We start from the raw sequence: 17279 nt of genomic DNA on the forward strand, positions 1-17279 counted from the left end.
CCCAGGTGGATAGAGTTGTTAAGAAGGCTTTTGGTGTGTTAGCTTTCATTAATTGACGGATTGAGTTCAAGAGCTGTGAAGTTATGCTCCAGCTATACAAAAGCCTGGTTTTGCCACGTCTGGAGTATTGTGTCCAGTTATGGTCACCTCATTACAGGAAAGATGTGGAGGCGTTGGAAAAGGTGCAGAGGAGATTTACCAGGAATGGAGGGAAGGCCTTATGAAGAAAGGTTGAGAGATCTGGGGCTTTTCTCTTTAGAATGATGAAGGATGAGAGGTGACTTAATAGAGGTGTACAAAATGATCAAAGGTACAGTTAGAGTGGACAGCCAGAGACTTTTTCCTAGGGTGCAGGTAGCTATTATGAGGGGTCATAATTTTAAAGTGAGTGGAGGTAGATACAGGGGGACGTTAGAGGTATGTTCTTTACTTAGTGGTAGAGGCGTGGAATGCATTGCCGGAGAGGGTAGTGGAGTTGGCCACATTAGGGGCATTTAAATAGCTATTAGACAGGCATATGAATGATAGTATAAGGTAGGGATGGAGGTTAGATAGATCTTTAGGATTAGGGTAAAAGTTTGGCACAACATCATGGGCCAAAGGGCCTGTACTGTGCTGTACTGTTCTATGTTCTATGTTTCTAGTTTGTTATGTAGCTGGTTCACTATAATTCATTATGTTGATGCACCTGCCCTTCAATAATTCTTCAAGAATTATCCAGTTGTAGTTGATACGTTAACTTAACTTATTTTTGTCAATGAAAATAGAAAGTTAGGCGAGTTAGTCGTCAAATTTTTGAGATGCTGCATATCAAAGTATTCTCTTTCTCTTTGCCTCTTTCTCATTCTCTCTTTCTCTGTCTGTTTTCTTTTTTTGATCTCTTTTACTTGCTCTTGCTCTCTCCTTAAGGAAAGGATATCTGAACTGGAAGGAACACATGAATTTTTACAGTCGATTGGGTTTGAAAGGAAGACGTTACAAGTAGCAGGACAAGGTAATCATGAATCTGCACCTAACAAATATAGTGTGTTCAATTTTCTCCTGATGAACCACGGTTTGGAATAACTTGCCATATTGCTGGAATTGTGAGCATCTGTGCAGTACAAAAATGATTAGTGCCTGTTTTAGAAAGTATGAACCTCGCTGGGTTGAAATGCTCTTCAATCATCAGAGAAAACAAATGGCAAGTTGCATTGTCCATTATCATTTAATAACCTGAAGTGACATCGAAATATTATGCCTTGATGAAAAAGTTCTCCCTACCCTATCTCTTCATCACTATGTACCCAGTGTATGGCCTAGTTTCCTTGTTAGTGTGTCCAGTTTGTCTCTGGGGCCAGCTCGGAGTGCTAGCTATATTGGCAATGTATACACCGAGATGCTGTTGTACAGGCTGTTTCTTTGTTCGTGTGTCAGCACTGCAAAGAAGTAAGAAGTATCAAAATGAAATTTCAGTGTGATAAGAGATTGACCTTTCATGGTGTAATGTAATAAGCCTTTACTATGTTCTATGACAGAAAATGAAGAAGATTATTACGTGCTAAATGAGGAATTTCTCAACACATTTGAAGAGCTTAGACAGTACAAAAGTGAACTTCTAAGTGCTGAGCCTGTAAGAGCGCAATTAGATCGACGGATTCAGATTTTTCGCCCTTCACCCCAGGCAGCAAAATTTGAATTGCCCAGTGACTTCTACAATTTGACTGCTGATGAAATCAAACGGGAGCAGCTAATGAGGTAAGGTTAGATTCACATATGGGTGCTGCTGGATTGCCATTTGTGTTTGATCACTGAAGATGTAGATGTATTTTTAAGATTTGGTTATGTCTGAATAAAGAAGGCCTGATTTCATCCAATCCAAGAGTACCACTCCCAGGCAGCTCCTCATTGCAGCTTTTTACATTTGTTTGCACATCTGAGCCTATAGTTCTTTGGGACTGCGCTGGGGTGTCTGATTAGTTTATGTGCTCAAATTCTCCAACTTCTGACTCAGAAATGAGTCAGTTTGATTCATCATTTTAGCAAAAATGCTTTGCCTAAAAATTTCATTCAAAGCTTGTTCTCTTTTGTTTTTAGTTATAGTGCACGTTTCAGTTGCTGAGTACAGTGGAAAATCTGCTATCACTGTTCCTGCTGTTCTGCAATCTAGAGCAGTTAAACAGATTTGTATACTTCACCTTTCATGTTGTAAATTACAGATATCTGCTTTGTGTCCCATGGAACTTGGCTGCTCCTATGTATCAGAGATAATGGGAACTGCAGATGCTGGAGAATCCAAGATAATAAAATGTGAGGCTGGATGAACACAGCAGGCCAAGCAGCATCTCAGGAGCACAAAAGCTGACGTTTCGGGCCTAGACCCTTCATATGCTCCTATGTATGACTTAGCGAAAATTTCTGTATTGCCTTAATCCTAAGCTGCTTTTTTTATTGTGATGGTGATACCAGCTCCAGACACGTGAGTCTTCTTGTGGATATGTATCCATTAGCGATTACAATGAAACACTGGCATGTCTGAGTTGTAATGTGGAAAAAGAGAGTCACAACTGCCATTTGGTGGTGTTAATCAGTATTTTAAAAAAAACAGTTAAGTTCTCAAATTGTTGCTTTTGCCAACTGAGCAAATTTAACCAAGTTATCTGAGATGCAGTCAAAAGCTATGCAAGGTCTCTGTGTTATCATTTGCATAGTCTTAAAAACAAGGAAGTCTTTTAAGAGAGCATCTTTGCAATTTTATGTACGTGAAGATGGCTACCAGGTAAGAAGGATTTATTTGTAACTTGCCATTTTTCTGGTGCTCTGGAGAGAATTTACAGAATAATTGACTAACTGCACAACAGCAACAAAATTTGTTTAATTGACAAACAAAATGTTACAAGAACTTATTGGCTGATTTTTAATTTAAAAAAAAAATACTGAATAGCGTCACCAAATTCTGATTGTGCCTCACTTCCACCAAATCATGAACCAAATGTGTTAGTGTTTCTTTCTAATGGTCTCCAAGCAATAAGTGAAAGCAGGCACTGTTCCCAAAGCATGGTGATTTTCAAAAAGCAATCCTTTAGTAGGAGGATGAGTTTGTACTGAAGATAAAGGTGATTCTCATTGTTTCATTTTAGTGTTGTGTTAGGCTGCAGTTTTGAGAATAGTGAGCATCATCACGGCAGTTGAACAGGTCCTATTAACCTTTGCATACATTGAATGATGTATGTATGGCTTAGAAAGGGTGGATGCTGGGAAGTTGTTTCCGTTTGGCGGGGAGACTAGGACCCGTGGGCACAGTCTTAGAATTAGAGGGGGTAAATTTAAAACGGAAATGAGGAGACATTTCTTCAGCCAGAGAGTGGTGGCCCTGTGGAATTCATTGCCACAGAGCGCAGTGGAGACCGGGACGTTAAATGCCTTCAAGGCTGAGATCGATAAATTCTTGATCTCACAAGGAATCAAGGGCTATGGGGAGAGTGCAGGGAGGTGGAGTTGAAATGCCCAACAGCCATGATTAAATGGCCAGTGGTTCAATGGGACGAATGGCCTTACTTCCACTCCTATGTCTTACGGCCTTATGAACTATGTTTGACCACTTCTGGAGCCTAAGCTCTGCTTGGAGACAATGCTGACACTGAGATTGGTTGCTAGATGTTGAGATTCATTTGTACTGTATATTGGCATAATGACACAATTGTTATACCTATACAGCACCATGCTATTTCAGCTATAAATTGCTGCTGACCTTTCTCCGACCTTATATTTGCAATTTTTCATAAAACGTTCAAGTCAGAAGTATTTTCTCCGCTTTTTGTTTACTTTAAGAATGTGGTAAGTGCAGCAAGATACTCAGTTCTGTAAGAATTTTCTGCTCTTTGTGGTTGCTCATGAAGCACCGCTCCATGAGCACTGGCAGGCCCTCCAGAAATGACTACTTGGCCATTCTTCCCACCATCAAAATTGCATCAAATATTTGTTGTTCAAAGGACTTTCATATATGCAAAGTCACTGCTAAGGTTGCTTATAAAGCAGTGACTAAGAGTGGAATTTTATTGGAGGTCTGAGTAACATGATGAGATTTGTGGCAGAATCAGGCAAGAAATGGCATGGCTTCTCTTGATGTTGGGAACAATTTGCTGAGTCTTTTATGCATTTGCCAACTGGTGAAGTGATTTTCTTAATAGGCAGCGGTCAGTTGCTGATCAGGACGGATTATAGCTTGATAAATTCCTTCATAGCGGCTCAAGACAATTCACTACTATTCAGCTTTCTATCATACCAAACACACTGAACAAGTTAGACATGAAGAAATTTTGTTATGGAAATTACAGCACGCAGCCAGGAGAAATATGACATCTCCAGGTACAATTCATCTCCTCGTGCCCAGCACTAAGCATTGTCTTGGGGCATAATCCATGACCATGAGCTGCATGCATCCCTTGTGCGTGGACATTGGCATCCAACATTTGCCAGCTCTTTGTGATCATCATGGCACCTCTCTGATCCATATCCAGGTGGCTAGGAAGCACAGACTCTCATTTGAAAGCTCATCAGCAAATAGCATTGAAAAGCTGCTGTGAGAACTCATTGCTTGCATATATATGTGTACTCATCTCTGAGACTGGACCAGGCTGCATTTCAGAGCTGCTGGCTTGCTTTCCAAGCACTCGCTCACTCAACGCCTGCCTGCAGCAACCACGCCTTGCCATGACAATTAGTGCGGTCACACGACCAGACAGCTTGCCTTATTGGTCAGCAGCCTTCAGACATGAGGAAGTACACTTTTGCTGCAGGACACAGTGCTATGTCAATTATAGATCTTCAATTATAGACCTGCATGTGCCAGCGACTTATGTGGCACGCACACTGCATTTTCAGTAAGCAGGCAGCCATGTCTCAAAGTTAGGTACTGTAAGAGGTTGGGGGAAAGGGAAGTGAGTGCAGGCAGCAGAGCATGAACTATGGTGGAAGGTATGTGCAGCAGCAGAGATCGTATTTGTGAAGTTGCAGAAACAAGAATGTGGCACTTACTCTGTTCAAACGGAAAAGGTCATTGAACTTCAGGAATGGCCAGCAGTGCCATAAGGAGATGGCCCAGACCTGGGTGGTGTCCTTGGACCTGATTGTCAGGGTCTGGTGATGCATCCACTTCTGCTAGCCCTTCTGGAAGAGGACTCCTCTGCTTTACACTACCTCTCGACCAAGTCCTTGAGGTCAGTGTTGGAGAATCACATGCCTCTTCTCCTCTAATACGTTCAGACTCTGTCCTTGACTGAGCAGGGTGGCTTTGAAATGGCAGTGCTCGTCTGAATGTCTGAAGTGGCCTTTAAAATATCGCACAAGCACCAGGGATGCTGGTCTTTCAGCAGATATGTGTGGCGTGTTGTTCCAGGAATGGAGTATGGTAAGATGAGGATAGAATTGGACATGGGGATGGAATAAGCATGGGCTTGGTAATTAATGATGACCGGTTAAAATAAAGCAAGAAATCTTTTCCCAAAAAAAAACAGCAACATAACTCTCACTCAGTTTAAAAAGCATAAGATTTAGCACAAGATTTGAAGAAATGACTCATTGTTTTAAAGCACTTTTGGGCTGTTTCTAAGGTAGGAAAAACACTACAATAATGCCAAATTTCTTTGTAGTATTTTCTTTCATCTAATTTTTAACGAGTTATAGGCCAGTGATTGTACCAACTGGCATTCAGGCATTCTATGATCATTGCAAGTTGCAAAAATAATTTGTAAGGGTGATGTTTGGAGCTGGGAGATTCTAACTGAACAGTTTGGGTTTTTTTTTTCCTCTAGAAAAGAGAAGACTGTGAAATGAGTATTTACAGCTGAAGTATGAAAGCTGTGAGGAATGTTTCTCCCTATGTTGTAAATGTAAACTTACGAATAAACCCAATAAGGAATTCTAGAGAAACACCTTAACTCCATGAGTTGGGGCAGCACGGTCTCTCAGTGATTAGCACTGCCGCCTCAGCGTGTGAGCGACCCAGGTTTGATTCCACCCTCAGGCGACTGTCTGTGTAGAGTTTGCACTTTTTCACTGTCCGTGTGGGTTTCCTCCAGGTGCTCCAGTTTCCTTCCACTGTCCAAAGCTGTGCAGGTTAGGTAAATCAGCCATGCTAAATTGCTGAGAGTATCCAGGAATGTGCATGTTAGGTAGATTAGCCAGGGGAAATGCAGGAATACAGGGATAGAGCTGGGGGTGGGTCTGGGTGTGATACTGTTCTGAGGGTTGGTGGGATTCAATGGGCCAAATGGCCTGCTTCCAAACTGTAGGGATTGTATGAGCAATTAGAATGTGGAACTTGGGGTGAGCATTGAGTAATAAAGGCATACAGCATAAATGCATTTAAGGAGAAGCTAGATAGGTGAAATGAAGTGGGTTACTGGACTCTTCCGCAGCATAAGCAACGGGATGGACCAGTTGGCTGAATACCCTGTTTCTGTGCTGTTTACTCTCTAATTATTTTGAGGGTCTTGGAGCAAAGTGGTAGTATCCCTTACCTCTGAGCTAGAAGGCACTCATTCAAGTCCACTTGCTTCAGAGGTATGTCATAACATGTCTGAACAAGTTGATTGCAAATATCTACTCTGTAATTGCTTTCCCCTCGCTATCCAAGACCATTGACACAAGCCAGCTGTTAATCCCAGGCTAGTTTAGACCGGAATTCAGCTTAGTCTTTAACCCAGTGCTACTTTGAGTGGAAAAAAAAACAGAATTGTGGATGCTGGAAATCAGAAACAAAAACAGAAGTTACTGGCAAAACAAAGCATATGCTCCGAAGAAGGGTCACTGTACCCTAAACATTAAAACTGTGCTTTCTTTGGGGCAGCATAGTGGCACAGTGGTTAGCACTGCTGCCTCAGCACCAGTGATCTGGGTTCGATTCCACCCTCGGGTGACTGTGCAAATTCCACACAGACGTTCTCCCCGTTTCTGCATGGGTTGCCTGCGGGTGCTCGAGGTTCCTGCCACAGTTGAAATATATGCAGTCTAGGTGGATTGCCCATAGTGTCCAGGGATGTGTAGATTAGATGGGTTATACAGGGATGGGTCTGAGTGGGATGCTCTGAAGGTCGGTATGGACTTGTTGGGCCGAAGGGCTTATTTCTACACTGTAGGGATTCTATGATCTATTTCCACAGAACCTGCCAGGCCTGCTGAGTTTTCCCAGCAATTTCTCTTTTTGCTTTTACATTGAGTACTACATTGGCTGTTTAGATCATCTTTTGAGGAAATTAAAGCAATGTAAAATTGGGTGTTTTATGACAGATCAGAAGCTGTGGATAGAATGACCAAACTAAGAACTAAAGCTATGCGGGAGAGAGACGAGCAGAGGGAGTTGAAGAAATATAACTACACACTCTTGCGTGTCAGATTCCCAGATGGATACATTTTACAAGGTAACCTTTCATTTTGAAAATCTGCAGTCAGTCCGGTCATGACTTAGAGTTTTAAATCTGTTAAAAAATGTCACCACTAGTTTCTTGCATTAATCTAATATCTCCTCTGATTCTTTCAAATCCTGTTGTCCTGTACCTGCTTAAGTAATCTTCTCTTACAAAGATGAACAAGCAAATATCTAATTGATAATAGAATTGTTATATACATGCATTACATAGCTGCTGGAATGATTAGAAGTAATAAAAATTCAATTTTTGCACCAAGTTATTTGTTATGTATTTCTGCACCAATCTTCTCACTGCAGCATGTAGGTTTGTTTAAGTGAGTTGATTCTCTAGTAGAGGTTAACAAGAAAAAATTGATATTGTATTAGGTCAAAGCAAGAAACCTGCAATGTCAGTAAAAAGAGGAATAAACACGAGGATTGGAAGGATTTTGGAAAAGAAGACCAAGAAATTTATAAGAATAAATAGAATATGAGTGGAACTAGCAAGAAACCTAGAAACAGACTGCAACATTTTTATACATACGGAAAAAGGAAGAAATAAGCTGCAGCAAATTTGGGCCCATTAAAGGTGGAAGTAGGGGAAATAATGAAGTAGTAGAGACATTGCCTTCATGGCGGAAGACAAAAAAGCATATGAGAAATAATAGAGAAGCAAGGGTCTAGTGAGAAGAACTTGAATAAATCAATATTAATGAAGAAATGACACTAGAGAAGTTATTGAAATTAAACAGCTGCAAATTCTCTGAACAGAACAGCTGACATCCAGGGGTTTTAAAATGAGTAGCAGCTCAGATAGTGGATTTACTGGTTTTGATCTTCCGGGGTGTATCAGGTTTGAGAATGGATCTAGAGCATTGGAAAGTAGCCAACTTTCTCAACCCTGCTGTTTAAGGAGGAGAGAAAATGCAGAACTATAGGCCTGTTAATCTAACCGCAGTAGATAAAATGCAATAAGCTTATAGAATTGGGAACAGGACACTGTGGAAATTGTGAACAGATTTATAACATATACAGAAGGGAAATAGCATTTAATGATTTGAAGAGTTTATTTTGAGGATACAGGTAGTGGGCTGGGTAAGGGCAGCAGTAAGTGTGAGGTATCATGCAAACTTCTTATGCTAAATTGGATCTTATGGATTGGAATAATCTTAGCATAAACTGAGGATTGGTGAATGAACATTAAATCAAGAAGAGAAATAAATGAGGCATTTTTGGCTTGGCAGTCTGTAACTGTGAGATACTGAAAATGTCAGTATGAGCCTGGATGAGATTTGCTGTTCAGTAAAGATTAAGTGAGTAGGTAGGAACATGGCACATGGGAAACAGTGTGGTGAAATGTGAAATTATCCACTTTTGTCAGAAGATAGTTTAGTATAGTGAGAAACTGGAAAATGTTTGCATTCAGACAGAACTTGGTGTCTTTGTAAATGAGTCACAAAGTTAACTGCAGGTACTGCAAGCAATAGGAAAATAAATGATATGTTAGATTTTGTTACAAAGAGTAAAACAAGTCTCACTATAATTAAACAGACACTGGTTAGGTCACACACAGATTACAATGTTCAGTTTTGGTCTTATTACTAATGGCAAGACAATCCTTGAGACAGTGTGCTGTGAACCCATTGTAGGAATGCTTCAGTATGATTTGGAAAAATTGTGTGGTTGGGTAAATGAAGTATAATGTTGTTAAATGTGATGTAGCCCATTTGGTATCAAAATCAGGAAGGCAGATTATTATCTGAATGGCAATAAATTCAGAAAGTGGAGAGGGCGTTGCAACGAGACCTGGGTGTCCTTGTACAACAGACCCTGAATGTAAGTAGGCATGTGCAGCAGGAGGTGAAGACATTGGTATGTTGGCATTCATAGTGAGAGGATTTGAGTACAGGAGTGGAGATGCCTAGCTGCAATTTTACAGGACTTTTGAGAGACCACACCTGGAGTATTGTGTGCAGTTTTAGTCTCCTTTATCTGAGGCAGGATGTTCTAGCAATGGAAGGTGTGTAACCAAGCTTTATCAGATTGATTCCTGGGATGGCAGGACTGATGTATGAAACAACTCTGGATCAGTTAGGACAATATTCATTGGAGTTTAGAAGAATGGGATGGTTATGGGATCTCCATAGAAATTTCTTCTAACAGGACTAGACAGAATAAATGTAGGAAGGATGTTCCTGATAACTGGGCAGTCCAGAATAGGAGTCACAGTTTAAGGATATGGGCTAGGCCTTTTAGGACTGACATGACAAATTTCTTCACCCAGAGAGTGGTGAGCCTGCCAAGAAGGCTTTTGAGGTCAAAATATTGTATATTTTCAAGAAGGAGTTGCATATTCTTAGAGTTAAAGGGTATAGGGAGAAAGTAGGGACAGAGTATAGAATTGAATGATGAACCATCACATGTTCAATTCAGCACAGGTTGAAGGAACAAATGGCTTACTTCTGCTCCTATTTCTTGCGTATGTTTCTTTGAAATGCCATGAAGGTTCACTTGACTGGTACCTGAGATGAAGGGTTTACCCTTTAAGGAGCGATTGAGTTTTTACTGGACCTGTATTTGTCTGACTTTAGAGAGTGAAAGGTGATCCACTTGAAAGATGTAACACTTTTTTAAGAGGCTTAACTGGGCATGTGATAACAATTTTTTCCAAGGCTGGGCAACCTGGAGGAACTTAGAAAAAGGTGTTGGCTATTTAGTACTGGATGGGAACTTCCTTCAATTTCTTCAGACTTTTGGAATTCTCAACTCTGAAAGATGTGAATGTTCAGTCATTGAGTATATTCAAGATGTGATCTAAAGAAGCTCTGAGGCATGACAGTAGCTCACAAAGTATCATCTGACCTCCTCCATAATCTAACTGAATGGTGGAGTCAGCTCCAGGGACTAAGTGACTTTCTTCAGCTCCTATTCCCTATGTTGTTATTTACTTCTTTATTAGTAAATATTTCCAATAACTGAAATGCTGATTGACATTTTTATTTCTCATTCCTGCATTGTATATGTGTGAAGAAGCTACGTGTCTTTCTTAACATATCAGTTCCTTTATTTGGACTTCAAATTTGTTTCAACAAGATAACTGAATACATGTATTTCAAAAATGTTAACGTGAAGATAACAAAATATCTTCTGAATAAAGCGAAAAGTTTGAGGAAATATGTGAGACTCCAGTGAGTCTATCAAAACCTGATAACTAAAGCTGAAATATGTAGCAACATTTCTCCCCTTTCTCAGTGGTAAATTTATTAACAACATTTCTTCCTTTCAGGGACATTTTATGCCCGAGAGAGGGTTTTAGCCCTTCGTGAATTTATCCACAGTGTTCTGGAAAGAGACTGGATTCCTTTTGAACTGATGGCTCCTGGAGGACAGAAACTGAAAGATGAATCCGCAATGTTTATTGAAGTGGGCCTGGTAAAACTGCTTTTATAGTTACATATTTGGCTAATCAACATTTAAAAAAAAGCCAGAAGTTACTCTCAAATCTGTTTCTCCTTCGCACCTAACACCAAAGAACCATCAGTAGAACCTTTCAGTATACCAAAATGTTCAAATTTCCTGTCTTCTGCTAAAAGAAGTGGATTGCTGCTACTTTTCTCTTTTTTTTTTCTCATTTTGTTTCCTATTTTGGGTATTTTCCTCTGTAGACAAAAGCAAGTATCAGGAACGCTAACACGATTGTTTCCTGTGCTCAAGTTCCGAGGGCATAAGACAGATAGTGAACATGGCAAAGGATTGACCAGTGAAATGATCAATACTGCAAACACAAATTAATGTTTCAAGTAATGACCTTGACCAACTACAGGAAGACAGAGTTCGTATAGGGGGTCATTTTCAGGATGGCAACTTGCAACTAGTAGTGTGCCGCAGGGATCAGTGCTGGGACCAGAATTATTTCCAAAATACATTAATGATATGGCTGAGAGAAGTGAACGTACTACAGTCAAGTTTGCGGATGATGCAAATACATGGGAAAGCAAGTGATAAGAATGACAGTTTGAAGAATTTGGCCAGGTTTGCTAAGTGGGCAAAAACTTGGAATATAATGTGGAAAATGTGAAGTTATGCACTTGGGCAGGAGAAATAAAGGAATTCAATACTGTTTCAACGACGAGACACTGCAGAAAGCTGCAGCAAAGAGCGATTCAAGGGTCCTTGTGCATGAATCATGAGAAAGTTTATATAGCTGTTCGGGGAATATGGATGGCAAATGGAATGGAGTACAAATATAAGGATGTCTTGCTAAAACTACAAAAGGCACTAGTTAAATCACATCTAGAATGGAGCATTTTGGTCCGCTTATCTTAAGAAAGATATACTGACATTGGAGGCAGTCCAGCGAAAATTCACTAGGCTGATTTTGGGCATGGAGGACTTTCCTTAAGGGGAAATGTTGAGAAGTTTGGACCTATACTTATTTGAGTTTAGAAGAATGAGAGAAGATCTTAATGAGACATAGAAGGTTCTTAAGGGGCTTGACAGGATGGATGCTGTGAGGCTGGTTCCTTTTGTGGGAGTGTATTCGAGCACAGTGCATCATCCGTGAGGGATTAGAGATAATAAAATGAGGCTGGATGAACACAGCAGGCCCAGCAGCATCTCAGGAGCACAAAAGCTGACGTTTCGGGCGAGACCCTTCATCAGTGCTCCTGAGATGCTGCTGGGCCTGCTGTGTTCATCCAGCCTCCATTTTATTATCTTGGATTCTCCAGCATCTGCAGTTCCCATTATCATCTGTGAGGGATTGCCCACTTAAGACAGAAAAGGACACATTTCTTCTCTCAGGGCATAGTTTGTGGAATTCTTTATGCAGGGGACAAGAGAGGCTGGGCCATCAAGAATATTCAAGGCTGTGATGTCAGATGTTTTTTTAATTTCGGTGAGGATGTCAAGTGTTTTTGGCAATAGGCAGGGAAGTTGATTTAATGATTATCAGATCAGCCATGATTTCTCTGAATGGGTAGCAGACTTGACGGTTAAAGGCCTGCTTCTGTTCTTATGGCATATGTTCTCTAGTACTACTTTCCAGTGTTGATTCCTGATCAGTGTTCCCTCTGTGCTGTGAAGCTAGATGCCAGTGTGTTCACTTCCAGTGTCTCCAGTCCATGCAGCAGTTAGAAATAAATATTGTATCTCCTCGACTATACTTTTTACTGTACAAATGCAGATATATATTTCCGGCATCTCTGCTTTTAATCATGATCACCTGATGTGTGTGCAACCTATAAAATCTTTATCGGAAGGAAGAAATATTATCTAGTGAATATAGTTAATCAAAAGTAGTCTGTCTTAAGACCCATTTTAAACTTCAAACAGTGACGTTTTTCCCTGTTGTTTTCAGGTTCCTGCTGCTTTGCTGACGTTGACATGGGATGCAGAGGTTCTAGCAAATCTTGAGGCTGCAGGGCAAAGTCACACTAACATGCTAAAACAAGAACTGCTGTCTGACATCCAAACACTTGTATAAGTAAAAAATGGACTTTCAATGCTCAGCTAAATATTGTTTGTAAATGTATTTTGTATATTATAAGGCGGTGTCCTGTTAATGTTGTATCAAATAGAGGAGGGGGAGAACGAAGAATTTTTTTCTGGAGCAATTTGAAGTATCATGATTCGAGGTAGTTGAATGACAATACCGTGCTATATTAACACATTGCACTATGCAGCAATTAGATATGGTTTAAGTACCAGTTCCCACTTTCAGTCTGCCCCATTTTAAGGATGTACTTCCAAAAGAGAAGAAAAACTGAATGGGTCTGAACCAGGCTATGAGTGTAACTACAATTAGTAGAAACATTTCAGCTGTTAGTTCAGAAATTCCACATGTTAAGAGTTTGAATTAATGAGGAAGAGCATCCTTTCCAACAGTTCAAGAACATGGTTGCAAAGAAAGCAGTGTGAAAGTATTTGAGACCATTGAATAAACCACTTGTGTTGAACTTTTGTTTTGAATGGGATTTAGCCTTGGTGGTGTTGGTTCACCAGTAATGTCCTGAGCTTATTATTAAAGTACATGGTACTGCTGTTGAGTAGCTTGTATATTTTTCACTGCTGATTTACTGACTGACCTCCGTCTGTTATTCCATTATTTATTTGAAATATTGACCACAACGTTGAAGGCATTGTAGCCAATACTTACTTTTTTAGAATCTGTAAAAAGCAAAATTGTGCAAATGCTTGAAATCTGGAAAAAAAAATGCAGAGAATACTGAACTTAGCAGGCCTAGCAGTTTCTGTGGATACAGGTAACAATTCAAGTCCAATATGATTTGTCTTCAGAACACGGTCCATAGATATTGCCAGACATGCTCAATTTCTCAAGCATCTTCTGTCTTTATTCTTAATTAAGTGGTATTGTAGTAGAAATGCTGGGAGTTACGTTTTTGCAAGTGAGAATTCATGATTCGGTTACTGTGAACACATCAAATTAAATTGGAGTTGGTAGTGACATTGCTAAGAGGGAATTGTTAAAGGAAAAAAATTTGGTGAAACCTAATTGCTTTCCCTTTCTTATATGCAGATCTGCAGGGTATGCAGTTAACAAAAAAAAAATGTTTTAACAACTACAGCAGCTCAGGTGAAACATCTGCAAGCTCCAGCAGTGGAAAGCTACATGCAAACTCCAGCCTATTTGCATTGTTTTAGTGTTCCTGTTCAGAAGTAGATCGGGCTCTTCTTTGTTCATTTTTTTCGATGGTCTGATGTGTATTCCTAGCATGTCCTCTTCCTTATGAGTTGTAGAGTTCAAGCTATCTTTATTTCGAGGATCAATATAATGCTGTAGTTTTACGAAAAAACCTATTTGAATGATTTTTTTCCTGTAAATCAATCTTGTTTCTTTCCTCTACAATATTGCTTAATTAGCAGCAAATTTTTTTTTAATCACAATGCAGTAAGGTAACGGTATTTATTTATTATGTAAATTGAATTTCTAAGAAGGAATTTGAGCTGTAATTTTATGAAATGATACTCGCATAGTTGACCATTCAGGGATGTTTTTAACACGTGTTATTGAACGCAATACTTCTGGATTGATAATTACACTAAAATATTTGCATTTGTATGACATCTCATAGCACTTGCTAGTTGAAGAGCTTTTTCAGAGTAAAATATCTGGTGCATATCCAAGCTGCTGTAGAATAAAGCCGTATGTAGTAGAAAAGACTTGAGCACACATCTTTCTGCATAGCAATTTTTCAAGCATTACATTTAAACACTAACAGTTTTCCCGCAGAAATAACTCGTAAATGTGCTTCTGCTTTTAAAATACAACTATATGCTGTTCTGTTCTCAAACAGCAGAAGTACAGAAACCTGCAAGTTTGACTCCAGCTAGGGGTTTACAATAACTTGTCATTTAAATTCAAATATTATTTGTATGCTTAATTGTACATAGCATGTCCATACAGTTTACCTAACACTTCAGTAACAATTGAGTTTGTGGTCATTTGGTAATTTTTGGTGTTTTAATTGCTTCATCTACATACCATATGTGCCATCAGTGCATTGCATACTTGCTGAACTGTTGGACTTGATACTAGAGAGATGGTAGTAAATGCTGACCAATTGACCCATGTCAGCTGCTAAATTTAATGTAGTTTGCTACAGATTGATAACTACTTAATATGAACAGAACAATTTAAATGAGGTCACCTTGACACTAAGAATTTTGTCAATTTATGATCTTGCTAACAATTTAACATTATTGTAATTGTGCTGTAGAACAACTTGATTTTGCAACAGCTCATCATTTTTGTATCCATCCTCTTAACTCGTTACTTGTATTTTAAAGGTACAGCTAAGAATGAAGCTTCTAGCTAAGGTCTTGATCAATCAATACATGAAAACTGTCATTATTGGTTTATTAATGCACTTGTGTAATAAACTAACAACTCAACAAATTTGATCTGTTCCTTTTTAATGTTTTCACAAGAGTAGGTTTTATATCCCACAGATCCATGTTTTCATTGCTTCCCTAAGGGCACTTGGTGAACAACATCTCAGGCTATTAGTGCCTTGCTTTGTGGACAGGCAGCTGGGGCCCTGGTGTACAGCAGAGCTCTATTTGGTGCAAGGGAAGTGGTGGGGTAAGTTCCCTGGCTATTATATTTTAGGAGGCAGCCATACCCCTTTAGATTAACTACCTTAAAAATTTTGTCAGTGAGTGGAGAGTCTGATGACAAATGCAGCAGGGAAAAGGATTCTTATTCCCTTTATGAATGAGTGTTGTGCTGGAGGGAGGATCAGCAAACTAAAGACAGCACCATGGTACAGAATGTAATATAACCGAGTAAATGTAACGACAAAGACATGAGGGAGGAGCAGTCTAGAGCATTTTAGAAGGGGAGCCTACCAGGGAAGACAATGGCAGGAGTTTCTGGGGATAATTCAGCAGCCAAAGCAGAAATTCATCTGAGAAGCAGGAAACATACTGGTGGGAGGAGCAAGCAACCACAGCTGCCAAGCATAAAAATCAAAAGAAAACACATTGTGATAAATATTTGTGGGAAGCCTAAGGATTGTATGGCCGTTTTTTTAAATAAAAAATTTAGCAGAGGACAACTAAAATATAAAAAAATGGATGAGGGGAGCAAGATGAAAAATGAGCTTAAGCTAGAAAGTAATAAAAAATTCTAAACAAACACTCTTGTAATATCTGAAAAGGCAAGAGAATTTACACTACACCACAGGAAAATTAGGCTGGAAGGGGAACAAAAATGCATTGGTACTTCAATTTTCACAGTGGAAGATACCAGCAACTTAGAGTCAAGGGACAAAGATGAGTGTAGTGGCCATCACCAAGGAGAATTTGCTGGGGAAGCTGAAAAGTCTAAAGGTGGATAAATTACTTGGACCAGATGGATGATACACCTGAGTTCTGTAATGGTGATGATCCTTCAAGAATCAATAGACAGCAACCCAGAGAAATGGAAATTAGTTAATGTAACATCCCTTCTTAAAAAGGGAGGAGCAAAAGGCAAGAAACTAACAGCCAGTCAGTATGACCTCAGTTAAAATTTGAGTGCATTATGAAGGATGAGATTAGAGTCAAGGGGAGGTCATGCCTGACAAATCTGTTAGAAGTTTTTGATGAGGTAACAAACAAGCTAGGCAAATGGTAGCCAGTGGATAGGGTCTAGTTGGATTTTGGACAAGGTGCTGCATTGACTGCTAAATAACAGCACATGATGTTAAGTGCAAGGTTCTGACATGGACAGATGATTGGCTGCCTGGAAGAAAATAGGGATAAAAGGGGTATTTTTCAGGATGATAGCCAGGGAAATAGTTAGGGTCTGTACAGGTCAGTGTTAGGACCACAACTATTCACATTATACACTTAACAGTCTGGCCAAATGAACAAAGGACATTTCAGACATAGTAGAAACTGCTGATACTAGAGGATCAAGGAACAAAGTGTAGTGCTGGATGAAAACAGCAGGCCGAGCAGGAAAGCTAATGTTTCAGGTCTGGAACTTTCTTCAGGACTAAGGACATTGTGTCATCTGCAAAATGCATCAAAGATAGGTGGAGGGACAGGTAGAGTTAAGGGGAGATGCTGAAAGACTTGAACATACTAGGCATGTGGCCAATGAAGTGGCAGATCTAATACAATATGGGAAAGTGTGATGTTAAGAAACTTTTTGTTGGAAAGAAATCTGAAGGACAAAGGGACTTGGGAGTCCTAGTTCAGCACTCCAAGGTTAACAGGCAGGTTCCATTAGTGGTTAGGAAGTCAAATGCAAAGTCAGCATTCATTTCAAGAGGGCTAGACTGCAAAACCATACGTGCTGCTGGGCTGGATAAAGTTTGGGTCAAATCCCATTTGGAATATTGTGAGCAGTTGTGTTCGGGAGGTGGGCAGGAAACTTACAGGA

At 39.7% G+C, this 17279-nt stretch overlaps 1 protein-coding gene across 2 annotated transcripts in view; it reads left to right on the forward strand.

The window, feature by feature from the left end:
* ubxn6 (UBX domain protein 6) overlaps nucleotides 1-13968 on the forward strand; it is a 41259-nt gene extending 27291 nt beyond the window's left edge. For both annotated transcript variants that reach the window (XM_048559561.2, XM_048559562.2), the window contains exons 7-11: nucleotides 910-994; nucleotides 1518-1737; nucleotides 7270-7400; nucleotides 10674-10819; nucleotides 12747-13968. In XM_048559561.2, the coding sequence (XP_048415518.1) occupies nucleotides 910-994; nucleotides 1518-1737; nucleotides 7270-7400; nucleotides 10674-10819; nucleotides 12747-12872 (708 nt within the window). In that variant the 3' untranslated portion in view covers nucleotides 12873-13968. The remainder of the gene's footprint in view (nucleotides 1-909; nucleotides 995-1517; nucleotides 1738-7269; nucleotides 7401-10673; nucleotides 10820-12746) is intronic.
* The last annotated feature ends 3311 nt before the right edge of the window (nucleotides 13969-17279 follow it).

The sequence above is a fragment of the Stegostoma tigrinum genome, chromosome 30 (genome assembly GCF_030684315.1).
Source record: "Stegostoma tigrinum isolate sSteTig4 chromosome 30, sSteTig4.hap1, whole genome shotgun sequence".
NCBI lineage: Eukaryota > Metazoa > Chordata > Chondrichthyes > Orectolobiformes > Stegostomatidae > Stegostoma > Stegostoma tigrinum.